The sequence below is a fragment of the Dermacentor albipictus genome, chromosome 5 (genome assembly GCF_038994185.2).
Source record: "Dermacentor albipictus isolate Rhodes 1998 colony chromosome 5, USDA_Dalb.pri_finalv2, whole genome shotgun sequence".
NCBI classification, from domain to species: Eukaryota; Metazoa; Arthropoda; class Arachnida; order Ixodida; family Ixodidae; genus Dermacentor; species Dermacentor albipictus.
Window position 1 is genome coordinate 57,357,418 of NC_091825.1, and position 15,952 is coordinate 57,373,369.

Here is a 15,952-nt window from a genome sequence, read left to right on the forward strand (position 1 = left end):
TATCATATTTATCAACTCACTAACTGCTTATTTGTTTCTGTTGCGCGACGTTCAAAGTATGAGGCCTCAGAGATCGGCGGCATTTCCGGCAGTGAAGGACCACACCAACGGAAGGCGCACCCCGCGACCACCAAAACGCATTGCGATGCAGCATTTCGCATTAAATTTTCGCAAAATCAGAATTTTTCTGATTTCTGGTCCTAGAGATGGCTTTTATTCCACCCTCACCAAATATTTCAACAAAGACTTCACAGGAACTGTTCACCTTTGAAATTTGTTTTGTACCGCCGCTACAACACAATCATCATCATCATTATCATGACCAGTTTGGTTACGCCCACTGCAGGCCAAATGCCTCTGTAATACATCTCCAACTACCCCGGTCATGTACTAATTGTGGTCATGTTGTCCCTGCAAACTTCTTAATCTCATCCGCCCACCGAGCTTTCTGCCACCCCCTGGTACGCTTGCCTTCCCTTGGAATCTAGTCCGTAACCCTTAATGACCATCTGTTATCTTTCCTGATTACATGTCCTGCCCATGCCCATTTCTTTTTCTTGATTTCAACTAAGATGTGATTATCCCGCGTTTGTTCACACAATGTGCTCTTTTCTTATGCCTTAACGTTACACCTATCATTCTTCTTTCTATACATCGTTGCGTCGTCCTCAGTTTAAGTAGAACCCTTTTCGTAAGCCTCCAGGTTTCTGCCCCGTACGTGAGTACTGGTAAGACACAGCTGTTATACACTTTTCTCTTGAGGGATAATGGCAACCTGCTGTTCATAATCTGAGAATGCCTGCCAAACGCACCCCAGCCCATTCTTATTCTTCTGATTATTTCACTCGTGTGATTCGAATCAGCGGTCACTACTGGTCCTAAGTAGATGTATTCCCTTACTACTTCCAGTGCCTCGCTAACTATCGTAAACTGCTGTTTCCTTCCGAGACTGTTAAGCATTAGTTTAGTTTTCTGCAGATTAATTTTTTAGACTCACCCTTCTGCTTTGCGTCTCCATGTCAGTGAGCGTGCATTGCAATTGGTCCCCTGAGTTACTAAGCACTGCATTATCATCAGCGAATCGCAAGTTACTAAGGTATTCTCCATTAACTCTTATCCTCAATTCTTCACAGTCCAGGTCTCTGAATACCTCCTATAAACACGTTGTGTAAAGCATTGGAGAAATCGTATCTCCCTGCCTGACGCCTTTATTTATTGAGATTTTGTTCCTTTCATTATGGAGGACTACGGTGGCTGCGAAGCCCCTATATATATATTACAGTATTTTTACGTACGGCTCGTCTACACCCTGATTCCGTAATGCCTCCATGACTGCTGAGGTTTCGAATGAATCAAACGCTTTCTCATAATCAATAAAAGCTATATATAAGGGTTGATTATATTCTGCGCATTTGTCTCACCTGATTGATAGTGTGAATATAGTCTATTGTTGAGTAGTGTTTACGGAATCCTGCCTGGTCCTTTGGTTGACGGAAATCTAAGGTGTTCCTGATTCTATTTGCATTTACTTTGGTAAATAATTTGTAGGCAACGGACAGTAAGCTAATTGGTGTATAATTTTTCAAGTCTTTGGCGTCCCCTTTCCTATGGATTAGGATTATGTTAGCGTTCTTGCAAGATTTCGGTACGCTCGAAGTCATGATGCATTGCGTATACAGGGTGGCCAGTTTTTCTAGAAGAATCTGCCCACCATCTTTCAACAAATCTGCTGTTACCTGATACTACCCAGATGCCATCCCCCTTTGCATAGCTCCCAAGGCTTTCTTTACTTCTTCCGGCGTTAGTTCTGCAATTTCAAATTCCTCTAGTCTATTCTCTCTATGGTTCAGGTATATATAACTTCTGCAAGCGTGGGTGTTTATCTCAGTGACATAGGAACTCGGTTCTGGCTTTCGGGCCGTATGTTCGGCACTCGCTAACATCCGTAACGTATTTCCTTTTAAATTTACACATTATTTTTTTGCAATTTTTTACCAATTCTGAAACAACCAATTAGCTTCAGTTACACTAGGATAATGATGAAATATATCAACTTCACCAATTACGCATTTATTTCCCAGTTACAAGGGGTCACGGGAAAGAGACGGTTTTCCCAGGCTTTCCGCCAAAATGCCTACACATTAAACTTGGAAGATGTTTCCTGCCACACGGACGCCCATTTCACAAGGACTCCAGTGTAGGAGCCCTACCGTCTTAATTTTTCACTAAGTGTTAATTTCCTGGTCGGCGTTCCCTTTCTTCATCAAGTACGTACGTGCATCAGTTGCAACGGAAACTACCAGTATATGGACCTCTCCATCGGGCGAGGAGGAAAGGGCGCACGGCGAGCCTTTCCTTCTCTCTGGCATGTGCGATCCGGCGTGGCCCTGCTTGAAAGTATTGCTGTTGCACACTGCGGAACGATTTCGAGATGTTTAAGGTCTTTGTGAAATTTAAGCATGTCCGTTCTTATAAGGTCGTCAGGGAAGCTTTTCGGTGTATCGGTAACTACAGTATGCGGAAAGATCTCTTTCTATCAGCCGCGGTGTGTGTAGGTTGTGAACTATTTTGCGTGTGTAGGTTTTCATTCAACGAAGACAACCGGCGGCTTTCTATTAGTAGCATGAAATGCTGAATCTGCTCATCATCTGATCGTTCGGCGTAGGGACTAAAACATAAAGCATGCTCGGGTACGGCCAACCTAAGGCAACCACGAAACATCTAAGCGGCAGGTGCTATGATATAATTGTGATACGCCGGCATCGTTCTCACGCATTCAAGCCTAGTTGGTTTTGTGATCTTTGGAGTCGGGCATGAAATAGATGGCAGCTGACTCGTTGTCATCGAAAACGAGGAATATGGGTTTATTTACAGTATATACATCAGAACGTTACAGTTCATCAGTCTAACATGATTGCAAGAGGAATGCATTCCCAGCAGCCGCACAACAACTGCTTATAAACAGTCTGTCCTCCCTAGATCCCTAGGTAAGCTAAAAACGACCGTTCAATCTGTTACAAACTCGGAGCATTCAAAGTCATCGTAGCCGACCCACGTTCAAGCGGGAGCGTTACACACACAGCCGCACAGGTTTCACTGACCACGCCGAGATGAGTGAGTTCTCGGAGACATGGTGCTTGCCCCGAGCTGGTGCCTCTTCAGCCCAGTGTTGACACTGCAGACAATGGCCGCCGTGTATGTCCATAACAATTAAGCATCGTGAGACGGCTGCCCGACATCTAGCAGGTTTTCCACCACTTCTAACAAGCCGTGGCGGCCACGGCAAATCTGCTAACAATCCTTGGTCCGCCGACAACGTTTAGTCATAGCGACAGCACTCGCTTGGCGACGCGGCGCATTGTTGTTTTCCCAGAACGAGTCATTGCAGCGGGCCGGGCGCGTTCCAAGGTCTGGTTCTCCGAATATCGCCACCCACACCGGTGCGGCTGGCTGGGAATATATTGTACGTCGGTACCCTTGCAGGCCGTTCGTAACAGCTTGAAATCACTAAGTGTGTACGCTAGCCTTCCTGCCTGAGGCCGATGGCGCTACTCGACACAGCGATCACTGTGCTTGGTGAACCAGCATGATAAATCTATAAGCTATGTGCGTTAGCACTGCCTTTTTGCCCTGTAAAACAATAATATATGAGAGGAATCGTATTATAAGGAAGCGTTGGCTATTGTTGAGGACAAAAATTCCGTAATACGTGTGAGTAGAGAATGGAACACAACCAAAAAAAAATTTTCTTTCTTGAAAAAGAAAGAAAAACGGGCTAACGCCACAGTACGAGCTCGCATAGTCACACCGCCCAACGTTTATATATCTATAAACATTGATGCCGCATGCTTGGAAAATATGCTATATAGAACAAAGATGTCTGTAATCGAGCACCTACCACTTCTTAGGATACTCGCACAGTTCGTAACGGTCGCTTCGCTGGATAAGTATAGCTCACACTGTAAGGTATGCTGTTATTACTAATCAAAACTATTTTATTCATGGGTGGCAACCTCATACACAGAACCAAGTAGTCACGCAATGTAATCTGCAGCAAACAATTTGAACGCTTGTCAAAGTATAACAGCACAGCTCAGGACTATCGTAGCGGAACGGCTCCCACGCTGTTACGATCGTGGTGTATGTTTCATTGCATCTAAACCGCAGCTTAGAACTAGAGGATAATACTGCAATAAGGTCACATTAGTGAATGGAACTATCAGAAATGCACAATTGATCTGCGAGGCTGATTGTAGGCTCAAACATGCGCGCGCACATCACGCTAAATGCTCCCTCCGCCTCAACGCCAGCAGTAAGTTCAGCCAAGCCAACTTAGACCACTTCTGTACATCTCACAGAACTATTTTGCACTTATAGACGCCACGTCATAGTAAACAGACCACATGAGCGCGAAAACAAACCACAGAAACTACCGCCGAGCGTATACCTGCCATGCAAAGCGGTGCGCTCGCCCAAACCACTATGCCGACTGCCTATAGATGGCGCCACAGCGTAGCAATATGGTGGCGCCCATTAAAGAACGATGTAGAGAAGCGCATTGAAATTGCGCGCGTATCCTTCGCAGGAACTCCACCGGATACAGCGCTGTCTTGTGTAGGTTTGAGGTGACGGCAAAAATTACCGTTATATGACTCCTTGTATGATGCGAAAAATGAATGCTACAGCTTCGCGGTCTTTACATGTCCAAGTTGCTCGCATTTTTATACATCTGCGATAGTAGTTTGCGCGTGTGCCTGCCTGTCGCACGTTGCTACCATGTTCAATTGTTTGATCCCCAATAGAAGGCAGATAGCGCGGAATTCCCTGTGCAAGCTCGCGCATGTGCACTGGAATCTCCCGGCTCCTAAAGAGCTGGTTATTCAGGGGAGTTACCACCTGTGGTAGTCGGCTTGCAATGACTGCGCGAATAAATAGTGCGCCCTCTCACCGCTCATTGTCAAGGCCTTCATGAACCCGCTCATCACCAGGTAGCCGGCGGCTGCAGTAAATATGCGGCTGCGGCAGTATGCAAGAGAAACAACAATTAGTTCAGTTAGTCAATCTATAACTAGTATAACAATAAGAGTATCTGAACCGATAGCTGAAGAAGGCTGCATTGCGGTCGAGTTAAAAGAATAAGTACGCATGTCCGCTGTTAAAATAACCGTAGGGCATATTGAAATGATCGAATGATTTGCGCTTACGGTAAAAAAAAAGGAGAGCACTAAAGAAAAGAAAATAATTCAGTTACAGATTATTCCTCTCTAGAAAGACAATTAAGAACTTTGCATGGAGCTTTCGGTTGTCTTAAGCCCCACGAGTAACGTGTTCCTCATTTTTAAGGCACAGAATTCAGCTGCTGCTTCAGCGCGCATAATGTTCTTTTTATTTAGTCCTAGCATCTTAAAATGCATACTTTGTGCTTGCCGCTTTTTTGTTTCATGCATTCTTTTGTACGCATCGTTCAGCAACGTAGTTCACCTCTCTCTATCTCTCTCTCTCTCCGTTTGATATCTACTCCGTCCACTATTCTTCAGCAGCTTCCTGTTCCTACGGCGGAATGTGCGTGCAGTGTTAGTTCTTACAGAAAAGCTGTTATGCGGCTAAACAAGCGCGGAAAAACATTATACGCCAGTTTTCACGGTATTCTGAAAAAAAAAAGAACGATCACTCACCTAGTCTACGTGTTCGAACAAATATGGCAAATTTTAAAGGCAGCATCAAGGTCGATGTTGGAGCATGCGGTTTTACTTAACGATGTAGATAAAATTCTTAAACCATCGTTTTTTGACTTGTTTATAGAGTTGTTACACGAAGCGGTTAGATTTCCCCTATTCTCTCGGAGATCCAGAAATTGCCGGGATTTCCTATATTTATACAGGACGCGGGGGCGGCTTTATGAGTGAAGGGTATCGAAAGTTCGAAGCTCATATATTGTTCTTCCCAATTAATTGTTGAATAACTCATCTTCTCCCAATTCCTATACGTTATAGGAGGAGTTCCTGGTGACTTGTGGTAATCGCGTTCTTTATATCTCATCAAACGAGGAAGCGTGTTGTAATTGATACACGATGACCGCTTAATCTGTGCAGGGTTGCAGGAGAATTGCGGCCCCAGTACAAATTTGCCTACGCAACCGTCGCTGAGTGTCGTCGTGCCGCTATCCGCAATGTTTGCCACAGTTGTAAAACAATTGTGCAAGAAACCAACTTCAGATACGGTGAAAAGGGAGGCGTGTAAAGTGAACATTGTGCGCCAAAGCTTTAGCGTTCATGGCTTAATTCGAAGCGTTGCACATAATTACTAAACTTTCGTCTTTTCTATACTTTTATGCTTCATACAGGGTTTGTAGTTGGTTTCCCGGGTGTCATCGATGAACGAAACGAAGCATCTTCTTCATATTAGGGGGACATTAGGTACAGGTTAAATGTAGACGAAATCATAAGCGTGCGGACTAATTTTGCCCTTACAAGTACGTTATATACAGGCAAGCGATGGCGAGCGTTGGTTACAAGTGCGTATTACGAACTATACAGGATTTTTCCCGCTGCCTTGGGAACTGTGAACTGTGAACGCCACCAAGATCCCATTTAGCGAAAATGGGGGAACAATATGGACAGTGTTTTCAAGTGTAAAATGTGAGGCGATAGTTACTTCCCTGGTAAATAAAGCTCTCCGAGTGCCTAAAAGCTTTATATGCGGGCAAGATTTCGAACTGGCTAGAAGCTTGCAACCAACGTTTTTATAGTGTGTTGCTTAACTACAAACCAATGAAATTCGCGATTCAATTGCTCTAAAGAAACAGCTTGGCTGAAACTTCAGTTCCGATTTTGCAAGAGTCGAGAAAGGCTACAGTGATTTTCACTATATATACATATTTCTTTTTTTCAGGCAAATAGTGTGAATGAAGCTGCCGGCTGCTCCGGCGGATCGCACGGGCCAACAAATACGATCATATTGCCAAGCCCCAGTGAATATAAAGCATCCGTAGACTAAATTACCTGTAGTAAAGTTAGAACAGCTTGGATCACAGTATGCGAGCACTCATTCTGCTTGAGCCTCTCTTAACCAAGTAGCCCCTTCACTGTGCCCAACAGCTTATCGGCATCCCTGGATGGTCATATCGACGCCATGAATAGTAAGAGCTTTATCCAATGATATTAACACCTTGCATAGTGCGAGCACCACCTAAGACCGCGAGCTGAGAGCCTTAAGTTTTATTGGAAGAAATAGTGCCCGAGCTTATGAGAACGCTCAGATAACAACAATGGCGGAAAGCACAGTCATCGCTCGTTGGATCTGCTATCGCGGGTCAAGTCTTTCAATTATTTATATGTATATCATAGTACATTAAAAAAGTGATCGCGGCTGCTCGGGCGTATGTTAGACGCAGAACACTGTTCGTGTCACTCACTAAATCTCGATTGACAAAACTCCCTCGCTATACGACGGTGACAACCTGAAGACTTCTCAGATATGAGGCGCGCTTCGCACCGATCGCTGAATTCACAGAAAGTTACAATCCAGTGAAACTAAAAGCCATGATCCGGTGAAACAGTAGGCGGGTTTGAGTTAGAGAGCTTTAGCCAAATCCATAAACAAGTAGCCGAGTAGCCAAGTATACAGCACTCCAAAAAACCATGACTTCGCTATATAGCTTCGCTGCATGGAATTCGCATCACGGGATACGGTAGCCTGGTTATATGTTAGCAACACTCGAAAGATTTTTAGTTTTCATCAAGAGCGTGTGGACGCCATTGTTAGCGTCACAAACACGGCCTAGCAGATGAGCTTCTTTCACAGACTAACTCGTACTGACATGGATCCAAGGTAAGTGCATCCTTAACCAAGCTCCTATATTACCAAGCTATGCACTCGGTTGCCATAGGCACTATAATAGCCGCACTAATCGCAGCCGTGACGGCATCCACTGTACTGCGTGCACCGTGCATGATCTGCCGATTCTAATGCTGCTTTTTACTCGCAGGGCTTCGTTCTCTCAATTCCATCTTGCTGAGTACTCACTTCTTTTGGCTGTTGCGGAAGACTGGCTTGGTGAACACCCCCATGGGCACGTCTGGAATTCAATTTCAGTGAAATTGATTGAAGTTTGCTCGGAAAATGCCGATTTGTTTGTTTGGAAGGCTAGGAACAAAGCTATCCCGGGTTCAACAACAATATCGAATGTAAATACGCATGTAGCACACGAAGACATATCACTCGATTACTGAGTCCATTGTGAAAGGACATATATTGACACATGTACTTGTCATTATGGGGCGACACGTTTTACCGCCTAACAAATTTTATCGCATAGCGCGGGAAGAGCCTGCCTGCATGCGAAGTTTCTGGAAAGTTATCGATGCTATCTGCTGTCTGTTGAACTTTGTAGAAGGCATGCGGGTCCCAACGAATAATTTGGAATATTCGATGACTGCTGTATAAAAGCCGACGCGCTTGAACCGGTGGTCAGATTTTCGACGATCGCCGACCGTGTTCGCCGCTATCTTTGTGATAAAAGTGTAGCCTGTTTCGTGGGCAAAGGTCCGCCCAATAAAAGTTAGTTTTGTCGTTCACAGTATTGCTACTGTGTTAATCAGCATCACCACCACGTGACATCTGGTGGAGGTGCTTTTTGTTCATGTACCGGACACCCCCGTCAAGCCGTGATCCAAGCCCGGACCGCAAAGAGAACACCAACGCAGTATCGGACCATCGAGCAAGCCGCCGCCTTCAACAGCTCCCGCCGGAACACGGACTTCTACCTGAGAAGACCAAGAAGATTGTGACCAAGGCAACCCCTATGGCAGCCCCAGCTTCCCCCATCATGCTGCAGCAGCCCACGGAACCACCGAGGTTCCCCGGTTCCACATTTCAGGACCCGGAAAGCTGGCCGGAAACGTATGAGAGGGTCGCTACAATTAACAGCTGGGCAAGCGACGACAAGCTGCGACATGTCCATTTCGAATTGGAGGAAGCCGCCAGGAAGAGGTTCGAGAATCGAGAAGCCACCTTGACGTGGGACCTGTTCCGAAGCGGCTTCCTGTAAACATTTACAAGCGTCGTGCGAAAAGAGCGCGCACAAGCTCTACTAGAAACCAGAGCGCAGCTGCCAAATGAGACGATCGCGACCTTCACGGAGGAGACGCACCGTCTTTTCCGGCACGCCGACCCGGAAATGTCGGAGCAGAAAACAGTCCGCTTCCTGATGCGGGGCGTCAAGCAAGAACTTTTCGCCGGACTTACTTGTAACCCACCGAAGACTGTGGCTGAGGTTTCTGCAGAGGCGTCGACGATCGAGAAAATTCTGGAGATGCGCAGCCGGCAATATAACCGCCAGGGGCTCACGCCGTAGTACGCCATCCAAGGACTGGGTTCCGACAACCTTCAAGAGACCATCAGGGCCATTGAGCGCGAAGAACTGCGCAAGGTCCTGCCTTCGTCGCAGCCTCAAGTGGCCTCGATCGCCGACATCGTGAAAGATGAGGTTCAGTGATCGCTTGGAGTTCCTGAGGTGCAACCTCAATTACCGCAGCCCCAGCCAGAAGGTATCACCTACGCCGCCGTCGCACGCCGTCAAGGCCCCCCTCCGCGACCGCGCCCTGTAACGCCGCAATTCCGTCGTCCGCCGCCGCCGCCAGCACGCCCACCCGTCATCCAGCGCACCCACGCGAGGAAGACGGACATATGGCGAGCCCCCGATCACCGCCCGCTCTGCTATCACTGCGGAGAATCCAGCCATGTGTACCGCCGATGCCCATACCGCGACTTGGGACTTAGAGGGTTCGGCGTCAACGCGCCGCGTCCGCAACTTGGATAGCGCCCACGTGGCATCGCCGATTACCTAGCCGCCACTCAGTGGAACTCTCGAAGACCGTCCCGTTCGCGGTCACCAGGCCGCTGCTTGTCGCCGCAACGCCGACCACACACCGTCCCAGCCCGGGGCCGCTCTGCAAGCCCATATCCGGAAAACTAAAAGCAGCAACCGATGGAGGTTTGGTTGCTGTTCGTCGAACTGACGAAGATCCGCCGCCGCCGACGAAGACGCCGAAGAGACCATCTCGACGACATAATAACGACACGCCACCGTCTCGACGAAGTCAGGAAGCCAAGGCTACACCGACGAAAGACGACTTGACGACGCAAAGTTCCAGCTTGTTAGCCGTGATCCGACGCCAGACAAAGAACCACCGACTTCAACGTGCTTCTCGACGGCCACGCAGATACCGCCTTAGTGGACACAGGCGCCGATTACTCCGTAATGAGTCGACACATCGCCGCCCAGTCGAAAAAAGTTCAAACTGCAAGGGAAGGCCCTCAAATTCGGACCGCAGGAGGACACCTCATTACGCCGACTGGAATCTGCACGGCAAGAATTACCGCTCATGACCAGACTTACACTGCCACCTTCGTAATCCTCGAACAGTGTTCACGAGACGTCATTCTCGGCATGGACTTCCTGAACCAACACGGCGCAATCATCGACCTGAAGTCGATAACGCTGTCGGAAGATCGAGCGACACCGCCGGGGAGCTCTCGTAGTCACCACGCCTTAAGCGTGCTCGAAAGTCAAGTCAGCATACCGCCTCACCCCAGCATTGTCATTTCCGTAGGCACCAAAATGCCTGCCGACGTAGAAGGCGTCATCGAGGGTGGCCAACGTCTACTGCTTGACCGCGAAATTGCGTCGCAAGAGGGATCAGTCGACTGCATGGAGGGAAACCTGAGGTGTTGCTGACAAACTTCAGACAGCAATTCAAGCACATTAACAATGGCATGACGATCGCGTACATCGATGAAATTCTGGAAACCAGTAATGCGTTTGCCCTGTCGGATTCCGCCGCATTTACCCCGACGACCATGGTTCCCGAACTAGACTACAGCATTAATCCAAGTCTCCCGGTGATTAAGCAATAGCAGCTCAGGTGTGTGCTCCAACGATACAAAGGCTGCTTTTCGATGTCATCGAGGATTCGACAAACACCAGACGCCAAGCATCGCATAATCACCGAGGAGTGCGGTCGACCACTCCGCCAGAGCCCTTACCGAGTGTCGCCGCGAGAACGTGAAGCTATAAGAACACAAGTCGACAAAATGCTGCGCGACGACATCATCCAGACGTGGGAAAGCCCGTGGGCATCCCCTGCTGTCTTGGTGCAGAAAAAGGACGGAACCTTGCATTTCTGCGTCGATTATCGTCGACTGAACAAAGTCACGGAGAAGGATGTATATCCCCTACCACGGATAGACGACGCATTAGATCGGCTCCGCAACGCAATATACTTCTCCTCGATGGATCTCAAGTCTGGCTACTGCCAAATAGAAGTCGACGAGAAAGATCGCGAAAAGACCGCTTTCATCACGCCAGACGGCCTCTACGAGTTCAAGGTCATGCCATTCGTACCCTGCTCGGCGCCTGCAACGTTCCATCGCGTCATGGCCATGGTGTTAGCAGGATTGAAGTGGCAGACCTGTCTTGTTTACTTGGATGACGTCTTCGTCTTCGCCAAAAATTTCGACGATCACCTTAGGTGGCTTGCGACAGTACTAGAGGCCATCAAGTCATCAGGGCTCACTCTGAAGCTAGAAAAGTGCCGCTTCGTTTACGATGAGCTTCTGTTCCTAGGCCATGTAATCAGCAAATCTGGTGTCCGTCCAGACCCACAAAAGACAGCTGCCATCGCACAGTTCCCGCAACCCATCAACAAGAAGGCAGTGCGTAGATTCCTTGACATGTGTGCCTACTACAGGCGCTTTGTCAAGGACTTTTCGCACATCGCCGAGCATTTGACACTTCTAGCTAAGTGTGATGTTGAGTTCAAGTGGGAAACGCCGCAGGCCGACGCATTTGAAGAACTCAAACGATGCATGCAGTCGCCGCTGGTTCCTGCGCACTTCGACGAGTACGCCGATACAGCAATCCATACTGGCGCAAGTAGCCTAGGCCTCTGTGCCGTTCTAGTCCAGAGAAGAAATGGAGTCGAACAGGTCATAGCTTATGCTAGCCGGTCACTGTCAAAAGCGGAAGGCAACTATTCTACGACCGAAAAGGAATGCCTCGCCATCGTTTGGGCTGCAGCTAAATTTCACCCTTATCTTTATGGCAGGCCATTCAAAGTCGTCAGTGACCATCACGCGTTGTGTTGGCTAGCGATTATAAAGGATCTTTGAGGACGAGTGGCGCGGTGGAGCCTCAGACTACAAGAATACGACATCACTGTAACCTACAAGTCCCGACGAAAACACTCGGATGCCGAATGCCTATCACGCGCACTCATTGACCCGCCGCCGCAAGATGACGAGAATGACGACGCCTTCCTTGGAATGATAAGCGTGGAAGACTTCGCTGAACAGCAACGGGTAGACCCGGAGCTAAAAGGCCTCGTCGAATGTTTGGAAGGGCACATGGACGTTGTCCCCAGGGCATTTAAGTGCGGATTATCTTCCTTCACGCTTGAAAACAATCTACTCGTGAAGAAGAACTCACCAGTCCGCGCCAATTACCTTCTTGTTGTCCCGTCGGGACTTCGTCCAGCAGTATTACACGCCCTACATGACGATCCCACCACTGGACACCTCGGATTTTCCCGGACACTATCGAGGATACAGGAAAGGTATTATTGGCTACGCCTGACCACCGACATCGCCCGTATGTCAGAAAATGCCGAGACTGTCAGCGACGCAAGACACTACCGACAAAGCAAGCCGGATTACTACAGCTAATCGAGCCTCCTTGTCGACCATTCCAGCAGATCGGCATGGACTTGTTGGAACCCTTTCCGACGTTAACAACCGGAAATAAGTGGGTCGTCGTGGTGACGCACTACCTCATCCGCTTCGCTGAAGCTAAAGCACTGCCGGAAGGTAGCGCCGCCGAAGTGGCGAAATTCTTTCATGGAAACATCCTGCTACGACATGGCGCCCCAGAAGTCCTCATCACCGACAGAGCAACGGCCTTTACAGCGGAGCTCACCCAGGCCATTCTGCAATACAGACAGACAAGGCACAGGAGGACAGCGGCCTACCACCCGCAGACGAATGGTCTTAAGGAGTGGCTGAATAAGACCCTCGCCGACATGCTAGCAATGTACGTCGACGTCGAACACAAAGCCTGGGATGCGGTCCTGCCGTACGTAACATTCGCTTACAACACGGCGGTGCAAGAAATAACACAGATCACGCCGTTCAAGTTGGTTTACGGCAGGAACCCGACGACGACGCTCGACGCCATACTGCCGCACGTCACTGACGAGGAGAATCTTGACTTCGCTACCTATCTCCAGCGCGCCGAAGAAGCCCGACAGCTCATCCGCCTACGGATCAAGAACCAGCAGCGTACTGACAGCCGACACTACAACCTCCGACGACGCTTCGTCGAGTACCAGCCCGGCGACCGTGTTTGGGTATGGACCCCGATATGCCGACGAGGACTGAGTGAGAAACTATTGCGACGCTATTTCCGACCCTACAAAGTCACCTAACGTATTGGCGCACTGAATTATGAGGTCGTGCCAGACTGCATTTCGCATACACAGCGGCGCCACGCATGACCTGAGGTGGTCCACGTGGTGTGTCTTAAACCCTTTTACGGACGATACCGAACTTTCCTTATTTTGTTGTTTTCTTTGCTAGGAGTTCTCCTTTATCACTTTCGTTTATTTGCTGCTTCGGGTCGATGGTTTTTAAGAGGGGGGTAGTCACACGTGTACTTGTCTTTATCGGGCGACACCTTTTACCGCCTAACAAATGTTTTCGCACAGCGCGGGAAGCACCTGCATGTATCCCAAGTTTCTGGAAAGTTATCGATGCTTCTATCTGCTGTGTGTTGTGGCCGAACCTTGTGTTGGGCGCGAGTGGTGTAGAACTTTGTAGAAGGCATGCGGGTCCCGACGATTAGTCTGAAACATTCGACGACTGCGGTATAAAAGCCGACGCGCTTGACCCGCTGATCAGATTTTCGACGATCGCCGACCGTGTTCGCCGCTATCATTGTGCCATAAGTGTAGCCTGTTTTGTGGGCACAGGTCCGCCCAATAAAAGTCAGTTTTGTCGTTCACCGTATTCCTACCGTGTTCTTCAACGTAACCACCACGTGACAATATATATATATATATAATGTTACGCATGAAGAAAACGAAGACCAGTGAACGTGCTTGCGGTCCCGAGTGGAGGAAAGAAGAAGAGGACGACGCTCAGTGGTCTTCGTTTTCTTCATGCGTAACATTAATGTTACGCATGAAGAAAACGAAGACCAGTGAGCGTGCTTGCGGTCCCGAGTGGAGGAAAGAAGAAGAGGACGACGCTCAGTGGATAAACCAGCTGACCGCTCTAGGGCTCAGCTGGTTTCATCCAGCTCAGCCGGATGAAGGGGACCGTTTACTTTAAGTCGCGAAGGTGAGCGCTAGAGCGGTCAGCTGGTTTATCCACTGAGCGTCGTCCTCTTCTTCTTTCCTCCACTCGGGACCGCAAGCACGTTCACTGGTCTTCGTTTTCTTCATGCGTAACATTCCTCTCGTCGCAGACGAAGCCCGCCGGGCGAGTCAATCCATGTGTCTTGACGTGAACAATTTCAAGCGGGCGACATGGACCACCTGTGTCTTGGCAGCTCTTCTACCACTCGCCGTGAGGCGAGCTATGTTATACGTGACTTCCGTGAGTCTGTCAATAATCACAAACGGTCCATCGTAGGTGGCCAAAAGCTTTTGGCATAACCCGCGTTTCCGTACTGGAGTCCACAGCCAGACTAAATCACCAGGGCGATAGGTTACCGGGCGGTGGCGAATGTCGTAGCGTGCTTTTGATCTGTCCTGCGATGCCAAAGTGCGCAAACGAGCAATACGACGAGCTTCTTCGGCGAGGCAGAGAGTCTCGGCGACAGTGGGATTTTCGTGACTGCAGAAGGGGAAAACAGTGTCGATGGTGTACCGGGGTGGCCGCGCGTACAGCAGGAAGAAAGGGCTATATTCGGTGGTCTCGTGCTTGGCGGTGTTGAACGCGTAAGTGATAAAAGGCAGTACGTCATCCCAGTTCTTGTGGTCGGATGAAACGTACATAGATAACATGTTTACAATTGTTCGGTTGGTGCGCTCCGTAAGCCCATTCGTTTGTGGATGGTATGGTGTCGAGTGACGCAACTGGGAATCACACAAACGAAGCAGCTCCTCTACGACGTCTGCTGTGAATTGTCGTCCACGGTCGCTGATGATCACGCGAGGCGGACCATGTCGCAGGATCACATATTGCAGCAGGAATGTTGAAACCTCAGTGGCAGTTGCGGAGGGCACGGCCGCCGTCTCGCAATAGCGTGTGAGGTAGTCGACGCAAACAACTATCCAACGGTTTCCCTTGGCTGATTTTGGAAATGGGCCTACGAAGTCAATGCCCACTTGTTGGAAAGGCGTGCTTGGAGGCGGGATCGGCTGCAGAAGACCTGTTGGAGCAGTAGATGGCCGTTTGTGGCGCTGACACTGCATGCAGCTGGCCACATACGTCTCAACAGATTGTCGCATTCCAGGCCAATAAAAGCGTTCCTGAATCCGGTAGAGCGTCCTCGCCGAACCTAGATGGCCAGACGTAGGGTCGTCGTGCATAGCACTCAGAATCGCTGTGCGAAGGCTCTCCGGCACCACTAGGAGAAAACGTGCGCCAGTGCTGGAAAAGTTCTTCTTATAGAGGAGTCCATCACGTACACAGAACTGGTTTGCTGTCGTCGAGGCGGTCGTAGAGGTGAAGAGCGGTGTTAATTTATCGTCTTTTCGCTGTTCGGTTTTGAAGCAGTCGACGTCTGGAAAACGCGGCGACACAGAAGCCACGAGGTGATCGAAGTCGTCGGCGTCACAGTCCGTAGTACTAAGTGGCATACGCGAGAGACAGTCCGCATCAGCGTGTCGTCGACCACTCTTATAAGAGACGGTGAAGCTGTATTCTTGCAGTCGGAGCGCCCAGCGCGCAA

The 15,952-nt window shown here is 49.1% G+C and overlaps 1 protein-coding gene across 2 annotated transcripts in view; it reads right to left on the reverse strand.

Annotated features, from left to right (window-relative positions):
* LOC135911176 (uncharacterized) overlaps positions 1–15,952 on the reverse strand; it is a 330,618-nt gene that overhangs the window by 42,903 nt on the left and 271,763 nt on the right. For both annotated transcript variants that reach the window (XM_065443366.2, XM_065443367.2), the window contains exons 16-17: positions 8,026–8,077; positions 4,949–5,016 (exon numbers count right to left, since the gene is read on the reverse strand). In XM_065443366.2, the coding sequence (XP_065299438.2) occupies positions 4,949–5,016; positions 8,026–8,077 (120 nt within the window). The remainder of the gene's footprint in view (positions 1–4,948; positions 5,017–8,025; positions 8,078–15,952) is intronic.